At 36.4% G+C, this 12,491-nt stretch overlaps 1 protein-coding gene across 20 annotated transcripts in view; it reads left to right on the top strand.

The window, feature by feature from the left end:
• EPB41 (erythrocyte membrane protein band 4.1) overlaps positions 1-12,491 on the top strand; it is a 202,643-nt gene that overhangs the window by 150,038 nt on the left and 40,114 nt on the right. For 4 of the 20 annotated variants that reach the window (XM_058718341.1, XM_058718334.1, XM_058718333.1 and 1 more), the window contains 5 exons: positions 308-513; positions 4,236-4,292; positions 4,461-4,502; positions 5,475-5,537; positions 10,442-10,618. In XM_058718341.1, coding sequence (XP_058574324.1) covers positions 308-513; positions 4,236-4,292; positions 4,461-4,502; positions 5,475-5,537; positions 10,442-10,618 — 545 coding nt within the window. Of the gene's footprint in view, positions 1-307; positions 514-4,235; positions 4,293-4,460; positions 4,503-5,474; positions 5,538-10,441; positions 10,619-12,360; positions 12,412-12,491 lie in introns of all 20 variants that reach the window. The other 16 variants (XM_058718343.1, XM_058718351.1, XM_058718342.1 and 13 more) reach the window with 11 other exon arrangements.

Here is a 12,491-nt window from a genome sequence, read left to right as displayed (position 1 = left end):
TCAGACTTAATTAACCCTTTGCTTAACAAGGTTAAACAATCTTGCTAACTTTTTAACAAAGAGAGTTTTTAATTTTCTTATTTTGATACCCCCTTATGGGCCACGATAGCACAGTTTAGCTTTTCTGTTTTTGCTTTTTTATTGCCATCAGTTACCCGGCAGAGCACTGATGATTTATTTTATACCTTCTGTATGATAGCCCACTGGACACTGTGTCCTCGATTCACAATTATTTTACCTGGTGACTTTGAACTGGTACAGTGACTCTTGCCTTCACTGATTCTTTCCTTTTTCCTTTCTCACATAGCAGCGGCTGTTGATTCAGACAGAAGTCCTCGGCCCACTTCTGCACCAGCCATTGCTCAGAGTCAGGTCACAGAAGGCAGTGTTCCAGATGCATCTGTCAAAAAAACAGTGGTCTCTAAAGCACAGAAGGAAACAGTGAAGTTCGAAGTGAAAAAGGAAGAAGAGCCACCGGAGCAAGCTGAGCCAGAGCCCACAGAAGTGTGGAAGGTATGTCGTAAGTCCCAGATATCCAGCTCATTCACTTTCTGATTCAGACGGATTAACTCCTTGACCAGGAAGGTTTCCAAAGCACCGATTCTTGTACAATTCTAACAAAGTGATTTCTCCTTTACTCTTTCTGGAAAAAAGTATTCCCATGAACCTGTAAAATATTTTCATAGAATGATGTCATGAAAACTAAGCCAGCCGAGAAGTTTTCAGGTGACCTACCTACACCTAACTTATATCTAAAACAAAACAAAACAAAACAACAACAAAACGCATCTAGGAAGCACATCAGCACTGTGATCATCTGCTTTTAAAAATAATTTTTACTCATCCAGAAAGAATCTTCACATTCTTTTTTAAGAGTAAGTTCTGCTAGGACAAATTGAGGTTTGCTAGAGGGGTGGGGAGGGGGGAGGCTAAAAGGGGAAGGGAGGACACTTGTTGGGATGAACACTGGGTGTTATACATAGGGGATGAATCACTGGAATCTACTCCTGAAATCATTATTGGACTATATTCTAACTAAATTGGATGTAAATTAAAAAAAAAAAAAAAAGAGTATGCTCTAATAGGATTAAAATATAACTTGACTCCCTAAGAGGAATATGTGTGCAACATACCCAGAGAATATCCTAGTATTGCCTAAAGCATATCTATATGGTTGTTCAAATCAAATTGCTTACAAAAAGGGGAAGATTCTTATGTAGGAGAGGTTATGCCACTGAGTTGCTTACAGTTCTGAGTTGATTGTACTCACAGTCACTGATCTTGTTTAAAAATCACCAATTAGCAGATTTCCCAGTACTAACCGTAAATGGACTGATCTTTTATGTGTTGGTAAGCTTTTTAAACACATTTAAGCAGGGATGGAGTTGAGGTGTTCAGATTTATTGACATAAATACAAGTATCACTATTGACAACAGGAGTTAGTAAAGGCAGTTTTTTAAATTTATATCCAAGTTAGTTAGCATATAGTGCAACAATGATTTCAGGGATAGATTTCCTTAATGCTCCTTACCCATTTTGCCCATCCCCCCTTCCACAACCCCTCCGAGAGGCAGTTTTTGTAAGAAAAATTACATTTTATATTTACTAAGAAATTTAAGCACTTACCTTAGTTAAGTGCTCTCACCTTGGCAGATGGATTAACCCTGTTCTTTTGGAGTCAGTTCAATATCTAGTTTATCTGTAGAGCATTGGACAATCTGGCTCTGTTTTGACTGTATTAAAAAAAAAAAAAAAAAACTGTTCAACATGACATGCCATTTTTACTGTCCTCTGAGACTAACTTGAGTCCAGAGAGAGAAAAAAATTGGATGAATGGTGGATATTTGCATTTTTTTACCTAGCCAAATGTGCATGACATTGGCCATCAGGTTCAGTATCAACAGTGCCATTTTAACATTAGACTACCTCAGGGTTTTTTTTTAAGTTTATTTATTTATTTTGAGAGAGAGAGAGAGAGAGCAGAAGTAGGGGGAGGAACAGAGAGAAAGAGGGAGAGAGAGAATCCAAAGCAGGCTCCACACTGTCAGAGGACCCCATGTGGGGCTTGAACTCACAAACTGAGATCATGACCTGAGCTGAAACCAAGAATTGGATGCTTAACCAATGGAGCCACCCAGGCACCCCTAGACTACCTCAGTTTTTACTGTTAGGATATCTCATCTGGCGCTTTTGACTATCCCTCCATTTGTTATACCAACTGGGAAGTGTTGGATTACTGGAGTTGGCAAAGGAATCCTTTTGAGTGGTTAAGATTCCTTTGGTGTTCTGCTAACTTACTTGTTCTTTAGCCTATAAATTAGACACATGTATCTTCAAAAATAGGTTCCCTTTGCTCTTGGGACCTTGGCAGAGTGGCAACATCACTTCCTGGTATATGCTTCCCATTTTAAGTGCCACTAGGTGATTTTCTTGCCAATTAATTCTGTATACATATATGTTTTGAGATAATTGTGTAGAGATCAGACTGAAAACCATCTCTAATAAACTTCCATTACTGTAATAGTGGTGACAGAATTAAGGGTGGCTCTAAGTTGATTTTATCGTAGTAATAGAAAATAATTATGAAATTTACCTGAAGCCATAGTTATTATATAAAGCAATCGTAGTAATAAAATAACCTTGTGACTCTATAAATTTCTTTATCTAACATAAATTTGGTGCCAGATGGAAGTAGCTTTTTGGCATCTTGAGTCATTTGACAAGACCTATTGGTGTGGAATAGTACTTCTCCCTATGTACACTTTTATCTCATTTAATATTCTCCCAAGGGGTATAGCTACCTTTGTTATTTGGCCTCCACTCTTAGACTGAAGTAGAGGTTCTCAGTTTCTTGCTGTTGGATTGCTAAGGACCCAAAGCAAAAAAATCATTATTCATTGAAACAAGTAATTTAAGCTTTACAAAATAACTTAAAATTATCATTTGCTAAACATTTACAACTCTATGGAGATATTATCTCCACTTTATCAATAAAAAACAAACTCAGAGAGGTTTAATAACTTGCTAATGACCACACAACAAATATGAGGGGACTCATAGTAGAAATGACCCAAATTGTCAGTTATCCTGGTAGTTAGAAGTACTGTAGCTGGATGTGCTTACGACTTGACAGTGTCACAAAGGTTGGTGTTCTCTGGTCTACCCTCTGTCCTAGGGAAAATATCACAATGACATTGTACTCCAAGGTAATGCTGCCAAGTGTGATCAAAAAGCGTGACAAAACCTCACAGATTGGTGAGGTTCTATAAAGAAGTTAATGATACAAAGTGATTGATTTGACCCTTAATAAAAAGTTTTCTAATTTTGAAATATCTACTGCTTTAGGCATTGCCCACTCTAAAATACTTCCTCTTAATAGTCTGGGTTTTTTAAATTTATACTTACTCCATTTGGGGTATATAAAATGACTATTACTAAAGGTATTTCAAAGGTAGACAGGAGGACTTATTCTCTTCCTATTACGAAGGATGAATCTTGTCCATCCAGCAAACACATGGGCTCTGGCTCCCTGGAGAGGAGATTACAGAGCACTGAATGTTGCAGCTGAGCCCTCCGTGTGCTTATTTATAAATCAGCCTTGGAAGTAATTGCATGCATCAGTAACAATTTGGATTGAGTTTATTTTGATGTTTTGTTGTCTAATAAACTCAAGGGTGAAACTGCCTCCTTAAATATATTGATCAACTAACAAATTTTTTTGTATTTACCTGCTTTGTGTCATATGTGGTTTATTATATGTGTGCTTTAACTGTAAAGATTTTCTTTTTGTTTCTGTCATGTATGTCAGACCTTGATATCTTCGTTTGTAAATTTGTTTTTAAATGTGAAAATACTTCTAGATCATAAAAAGAAGCAAAAAAAAAAAAAAAAGCCACATCCCTTATTTAAGCACAAATTATTCTTTGTATAAATACTTTTTTGTAAATAAGTATAAAAATGTTTTCTTCATCAACAGAATAATTATCTTAATTTTCTTTTATGATCATTTGGCTGTCCATATTACTTTTTCAGCCTTGAAAATATGATGGTGAACTAATAGATTACTATTGAGAGTAATGTCCTTCCCTGTAACACCCCCAGAAGACTGCATCATGTTGATTACATATCAGCTTATTTTGCAACCAGCTTAAAGATGCGGCTTATTTGTAAATAATGCGATTCATAGACACCTACTAACCTAAAATGTTTTTACCACTTTATTTCTTAAATGTAGGTGGAAAAAACCCACATCGAGGTCACAGTACCTACCTCAAATGGTGACCAAACACAGGTTTGTGCCAACAGGCCACTTGTTCCTTTTCTCCTCCCTCCTCAATTTTTTCTTCCCCCCAACTCCCTTTCCTTAAAAAAAATACTATGAAATAAAGGTTCAAACAAACTTCAGTGGGCCAATATTTTATCATTTTTCTTTTTTTTTTTTTTAATAATGGCAAAACAGAAGCTTGCAGAAAAAACGGAAGATCTGATAAGAATGAGGAAGGTCAGCCATTTTTCACTTTCACAAAACTACATTACCATCACCCATGCTGACTTCTACAGTGCATTAAAAAGACAGTGATCCATTCTTTTCATTGATTTCTCTTAATCAGAAGTTACTTACAAATAGTAGATATATATTTGTGTATGTATATGTATTTGCATATATTCACCTACATATGTATACCAAATTATTACCCTATACTATTTGTTGAAATTTTTCATTAAAATAAACTTTCCAGTAGGAAAATATCTTTTTAAACACAATGAGACAATTACTAAAGACCAAACCCGTCCTTTACGTTATAAGAAGTATTTCACAGTGGCACCATATTCTTAGAATCATTGACAATATTTGATGCATATTTACTATGGAAATCATCATAGCAGCACCTCCTGGTATTGTTATTAGCTATGTGTTTTGCTGCTCTGTGTCTTTTCTTCCCAACTATAGAGTTGGATATATCAGTTCGTACGGAATGGAATATTGACTAATCATGTATAAAGTGCCCTTAGAATTTCTTATGAGAGGTATTAGAGGAATACATACTGTGGTATTACTAAGTATGAAATATGTCCAAAAAAGGTAAATGATGTTTTAAAGTATTTCTCTGTGCCATGGAACTTCAAAGCTTCTTAAAGTCATGTATTTTAAGATACCCCTCAAACAGCTCAATTTCAAAAATGAACATAAAACAGCTTATTATGTATGAAGCCAATGAAGCTAGGAGCACTGTCTATTTAAATAACACCATCATATTCTTCCATCATTCATGGACAGGGTCATCCGTTTTCTAGTGGTAATGTGTTCTGTGTGTGTCCTTGTAGTTTTGTGACCATTTCATGTTGGCATATGCTTCGCTGTGGACATTTAATTTTAAATATTTTTTTGGTTTGCCAGTTTGCAGTTTTTTCCCGCAAGAACAACATTTTAATTTTTTATGCTTTTCTGTTTTTCCCTCTTTCATTTTCACAGAAAAAGAGAGAGAGACTAGATGGTGAAAACATTTATATCAGACATAGCAATTTAATGTTGGAGGTTTGTATGAACTTGAAGCTTATTTCAGTTGGTTGCCTGTAGCCTTCTGCATTCTTCGCTGATTTCCTTTCTTTATGCTGTGTTTGGTTTTGCATGCCATTGCATGAAAGAATTTTAGGTTTAAATGCTTTTGCATGTTGGTAAACATGAAGATATGCAACCATCTCTCCTTCTGACTCTTTTTAGTTTCCATCTGTCATACTTCTCTAAAAAATATATGATTGGGACTACCTCTGCCTCTTGCGGTTCCATTGTTTTACCCACTTGTAGAAAAGTCTACATCACTGTTAGAAGTTCCTTGAATTTTCCAAGAGTATAAACTCCCATATGTCCCAAGCATCAAATTTTTAACAATTTTTTTCATCTTCTGAACTGAGAGAATGTGGAAAAATAGGAAAATGATCACAATTCAAAATGGACTTAAAATATTGGGGATACCAGAAAATGACAGGAAGGTCAGGGAAAAGAAAAAGATATAGGAAGGAAGGAGGGGACCTGGTATTTAATAAGTAGTTAGTATGATATATGGTAGTTTAATTACAAAAACAGGTCTGTGGGCATAAGATTATTATTTTAAAGATAAGAAAACTAAGGCTTAGAGAAATTAATTTCCCTGTGGTCACAAAGCTAATAAATTGGTAAAGCTAGGATTTGAGTTAAGGGTCTATCTATTTCTCTTAAACTATACTTTTTCCATATAGAGATAGCAACATACTGTGTACTATAGGAATTGCAAGGTCATTTTCTCATTACATTCAACAGTGATGAGATTTTTACCAGACTTATGTTAGTAAACTTACCTAGTTTGGGCCTCCACATTAGATAGGGAAATATAAAACTAATTAGAAGATCACAGGAACTCTGAGGAAAAAGTGAGGAACATGGATAATGTGTGGAAAAAACTGAGGTTACATTAGTTTACATATCACAAAGACTCTTATAGTTGACCAGATTATCTTACAATTTTGCTCAAGACAGAGCCAAAAGAAATGAGTATAACTCTGACGTTGGGGATTTAACCTCAATTTGAAGGAAATATAAATATATTGGAAGATGATAAAGGAAGTTGGTCCCTGCCTTCAAGAAGCTTAACAATGTGTGGAAGTAGGGAGGAGAGAAACAATACACAAGTAAACAAATAGAGATAAAATGACTTTAAGTTGTTACAGAAGCTGTGAAGAAAATAAATTGTATGCTGTGCTAAGAAAGGAGATCTACTCTGAATAAGATAGATGGGGAGGTTCTCTCTGAAAAGAAAACATATTAGCTGAGACCTGAGAGATGAAATATATGAAATGTGGTAAATATTATTAAACTGGAAATTTGGAGAAGCTTTTTTAGATAGATCTCTGGTTTAATATAATGGCTTCTAATAGTTACTTAACCTTGTCTTATTTTTTGTCAAAACATGTATTTTTTTTTTTTTTAATTTTTTTTTCAACGTTTTTTATTTATTTTTGGGACAGAGAGAGACAGAGCATGAACGGGGGAGGGGCAGAGAGAGAGGGAGACACAGAATCGGAAACAGGCTCCAGGCTCCGAGCCATCAGCCCAGAGCCTGACGCGGGGCTCGAACTCACAGACCGCGAGATCGTGACCTGGCTGAAGTCGGACGCTTAACCGACTGCGCCACCCAGGCGCCCCTCAAAACATGTATTTTTGAGTGCTAGCTATGTATGTATAAGGTACTTTAATATAAATAATAAAAATTATGGCCAGCCTTCAGTAATCACGTACTGCGTGATGGGCACAATACCAAGTGTTTTACATACATTTACCTCATGTAACATGAGATTTTTAAATCTCATGGATATTTGGCAACTAGATCTCTTTGCTTTGGCCCATCACTGAAACTAGACCTAAACGGTTCTACTTCTGAGATTAGGAAGAATGACATATGTCAGTTGATGTCCTTGTTCTTGGCAAGGTAACCTCTCCCAATCTCAAACATGCCTTTTCTTTTCTTTTTTTGTTTTAAATTTTTTTTAACGTTTATTTATTTTTGAGACAGAGAGAGACGAGCATGAACGGGGGAGGGTCAGAGAGAGAGGGAGACACAGAATCTGAAACAGGCTCCAGGCTCTGAGCTGTCAGCACAGAGCCTGACGCGGGGCTCGAACCCATGGACCGCGAGATCGTGACCTGAGCCGAAGTCGGACGCTTAACCGACTGAGCCACCCAGGCGCCCCAAACATGCCTTTTCCTTCACGGGTCCATCTTTAGTGCTTCCTCTTGACTGGAACCTGCAGTACCAATCATATATTTGTCATTTGTTCAATGGGGTGTGTTATGGCTTCTGAGACTCACAGAATCCCTGTGTGTGGTGTGTTTTTTTCCCCCAGCATTTCACTGACAGCCGCAAGAGGGGATTTCTAAATAAGTGTGTGTTTGAAAATTAAAACTACTAACTACTTTTTGAGAACATTTTATATTTAATGGTTTGGTTTGGCTGCTGCTAAAATTATAAGATGATAAGCATCAAAAAGTGTCTAGCCTAAAAACAGCCCAAGTAATTTGGCTAACCATTATTCTCTAGTTATGGTAAAAAGTTTTTTCGTCTCCCCCACCCCGCCAAGGAGGTTCTCCCAAGTTATCTGTCACTCTAGCAGGGTTTTTTTTTTTTTTTTTTTTTTTTTTTTTTCCCTAAAGCATCTCTCTTCCCCCTACTCCTCCCCCACCCCCACTAATGCTTTGTTCTGGCCAAATAAGGTCGAGTTCATTTTTAGATCTACCGCCTCCTCCTCCATCTCCCAGAGAGAACCTGTAGCAAGTGTCTATGACAAATTCTATTTGGAACAGGTCCCTTTGAGATCTTAATTTTACTCTGTGCCCCCACAGGTTTCTAACAGAGCCAGCTAAGAAGGATGGAGAAAGCTCCTTCAGAAGCTGCTGATTTTATTGCAACATTTATTTTCTCAGGTTCCAAGCCAATCCAAAGCTAGGCAAGAAGAACAACAAATCCCCACTCTCATATTAAGAGGCTAGCCTCGAGAGTTACAGTTTTACCATAGCATCTCTCACTCATTTTTGTTTTCCTCCATTCATACTTGTAACTCTCCCAGATGTGTTCAGTTGCTCTTCAACCAAGCAGATGTAATTTCCAGTTAGGAGCTGGGTCACAGGGCCTTACATGCCTTGTGGGTCTCAGTTGCTCAGCCTATTACTGAGTCTTTGACCAAGCTTGTTCATGCTTTTCTTTAGCTAGTAAACATGCTTTTCTTGCTTTCAGCTAGAATAAAAGTGCACACTGTTGTTTCCCCATGGTAAAGCCCATTTTCGTGGGCTATACTCTCATTTCATCCCAACAAGCAAGAGGTACTTTTATGGGGAAGCTACAGGATTGCCCTTTTTGGGTTAGTTTTCTCTTTGATCTCAAAGCAAATATAGATGGTTTAGTGTTGCAAAAACTAAAAGTATAGACTTAAAGGAATTTTCTGAATATATATCTTCAGAATCAAAATTATGTCATGTGCCTCGCCAGTTCTTTCTCCTATGCTATTTTCCCTTGGACGTTGCCTTTGAAAAAATTTTATTTAGGTGAAACATACATTGCTCCAGAAAAATTATTCAAACAAATTTTTATTTAAATGAGTTCCAGGTTTTTTTTCCCAAAAAAGGAACAACTAGTCTCCAAATTCACAGAGCATATTAAAAGATATATTTAATATTATGCTTTTCTTGGATACAGAGCTGCTGTGATATATAATAAACACAGAATTTTTAGCAGTCATCAAGTGACAGGCTCCCACATATTTTGATCTCAAGCATAGATCTCCTGACTTTTTTTGGAGGAGTATGTTGGACAAAAAACATTTGAGTTTTTGTCTTCCAAGTAGTATTTCTCTTTTTTTTTTTTCTTGCCAAGTCTACCTTTTGGAAATTTTATATGCCTCCTGTTACATAAACCTGAATATTATTTCCAGCTTTATTAACCTTAGTTTTGATCTTTTGTCTCTGGAATATCCCATTTAAGAGCTTGAACCTAGTTGTCCAGTATTCAATTCTGTTGGAACAGTTGAGATATTTTAAATTGTCAAGGAGATATATAAGGTATTTGATGAATTCTTGTTAAATCACTTCCAATCTGTTGAAAATTACTGGAAGAAGGTCCCTACTTTGAATTATACTAAGAGATGAAGTAAAGCTCTCAGAAGCTGGAAGGCATAAAACTTTTAGTTTGTGTGAATAGTATTGGTAAAGAAAAAAAGTCATTATATTACATACCCAAGTGATTTTTCAGAGGCAGTAACAATTCGCTCTCGAGGCTTGAGCCAGGAATTCAAGTAATAAATTCTTACAACAAGAAAGGGCTTTTCTTGTTTATGAAAACCAGCAATAGCCACCTAGGAAAAGGGAAGCAAAACGATCTCCAGGTAGAAATAGAGGGATGCTATATGTTTGCAACTCACCAAAGCAAAGCAGCCAATGGTGGCAGTTGCGTCTTTTATTATGTCCTTTGTTTAACTAGTTGCTCCTTATTTATTGCCATCTCCATCCTGCCTAAGCTGAGCCTCAATCAGTTCCTATCAAGCTGAGACTAATTGAGCTGTGAGATTGCCTTCTTGGGATGAGGAGTTGGAGATCAAACACTGTGTCATAATGGGAAGAAAAATTGTAAAATTAAGGAGTGAGGTCCATGGGTTACATAACTGCTAAAAGCTGTGGGTTATGATGCTTTACTGCTTCCAAGAAAAGCACCTCATTAAAAAAAAAAAAAAAAAAAAAAAGGCAAGCCAGTATACCATGTTGCATATTTAAAATTTGAATGCAATTTATGGATTCATAACATCTGCCCTGGATGTGGTGTGTTTTCTACCAGTGCCCGCAGTCTGATGGGCTTCCTTTGATGTGTTCTTTTTCTCTTGAGTATTTATTGTTTTGCATCTTTGTCCTTTCAACTATAGGATTTAGACAAAAGTCAAGAAGAGATAAAAAAACATCATGCCAGCATCAGTGAGCTGAAAAAGAACTTTATGGAATCTGTACCAGAACCACGGCCTAGTGAATGGGATAAACGCTTATCCACTCACTCCCCATTCCGAACACTTAACATCAATGGGCAGCTTCCCACAGGAGAAGGAGTGAGTACTTTGTCCATGTGACCATTTGTGAGAATGAATGAAATAAATGTTTTTGTGCATTAATGTTCTGTATCTGAAAGTAAGTTTAGAGCCGAAATTTGGTTTTGATTCTTCACCAGTTCATTGCAGCTTTAAGGCATGCATAATCAAACACTTGTTTTTTAAGTCCTGTGGGCTACCCAGTGGAATTATAGGAGCCATTAGAACTACCATTAGATGATCAGACTCTTGAGAACTCCCTCCTTCTGGCTAGTGTGTGTTTACAAATTGACCATAAGCCAGTGGAACTTTATGTTCAAACTGTGCCTCCAAGGACCAGAGAGTTTACTAAATTTAGTAAGGTCAAAATTGGAACAGGATAAACATTTTTTTAAAACTTTATTTGAACATTTGCACAACTTAAAAATGTCTGGAATGGTTGACCACAATTATATAATAAACCAAGGAGGCCCCTAAGCCAGAGAATGCAGAATACCACATATTAGTGATTGTATTTCAATTTTGGAAAAACCGTTGACGATTTATTTTATCTTTATGAGTCACATCAAACTTTTAACACATTGTTTTATAAGATAATCACAAGTAGAAGAAGTCAGAGACACCTTTGGGAAGCTGTTCTTTTTGTGTTATTGTTGTCATTACCTGTCTTAGAAATCCTACACTTGACTAAATAAATCTGTGAAATGGAATATCTTAAAAGTTACCTTAAGCATGTAGTTAAAAATTCTCTACTTAATCTTTAGCCTATTCAGGTTAATATTTATATAAATAGTCACAATGACTTAATGAGTGGTTATGATGATTTTTAAAATTATATGCTTGCTTTTTGCCAAAAGCAGTAGCAATTCTAGTTAAAGGTAGTGATGTCTTAATACCTTTAAAAAAAAAACACCTTGTTTTTATATTCAGAATTCATGGTAAACTATCCACGTTTGTCTAGTTTCTGGAACTGGAGAAGATGATAAAAATTGTCTCACGAAGGGCACTTTTTATATTTTGCAAAATGCGATTGGAATTGGCTAACAATTCACCAAGACTGGAGAATTCCCGAATATGGGTAGCTGGTTACTGGGGGTGACAGGATGCCGTTGTCCTTATTCATTGTCCTCTCTGCCTCCATTCCCTGATATAAATGGACATCCGTTTTGTATCCTAAATCTAGATAATGTACCCTGAACTAAGACAATGACTCTGCTTTCTACAAACCTAGACACCAATGTCTTGTTGCTATCATGCCTGGTTAACCCTCTCTGTAAACCATAACTGCATATTTTCTAGAAGTTTTCTTTTTGACTCTGTGGAAATAATAAAATGCTCAATTACTTCAAAAAAGTAACTTAATACTCTCTTGGATTAAGTTTGGTAAATTTGAATCAGTCTCCATTTCCAGAAAACATCTTATATCTTAATAAAACCCTCCAGAAATCACCTCAGGGCTGGTTGGAAATGGGTATGTCATTCTGTGGATTTAAAGAAAGGACTTTTTATAAGTTAGATTAGTGGGGAGTATTTGAGCCACTTTAGCTCTTATGTATATTACTCCTCTAAATGAATAACAGAATAAATAAGAACTGTACTATGATAACCTTTTATATAGGATAACTCCACTTTCTGGCATATCTTACTTTTTCTTTAACAATTAGGGCGATATTTCTGTTCTCTGGGGATACCTCTTCCGTCTTTGGCAGCATTGTTGTTGCATTGCAAGGCTACTGAATTTTATGTAATTTGTGTATGACCAGGTGAAGAAAATCTCTGTCCTTCCCTCGGAAAGAAAGGTTGGTGGGCCAGAGGTAAAGCTGCTGTTATGACTTGTGCTTCTTAATCCAAATTTGCTCTTGTCATGGCACTAAGCAGATAATCCCCAGAACTG

Source organism: Neofelis nebulosa, chromosome 2 (genome assembly GCF_028018385.1).
Source record: "Neofelis nebulosa isolate mNeoNeb1 chromosome 2, mNeoNeb1.pri, whole genome shotgun sequence".
Lineage (NCBI taxonomy): Eukaryota > Metazoa > Chordata > Mammalia > Carnivora > Felidae > Neofelis > Neofelis nebulosa.
Note: the sequence above shows the minus strand (reverse complement) of the source record. Positions and strands in the feature narration are given on the sequence as shown.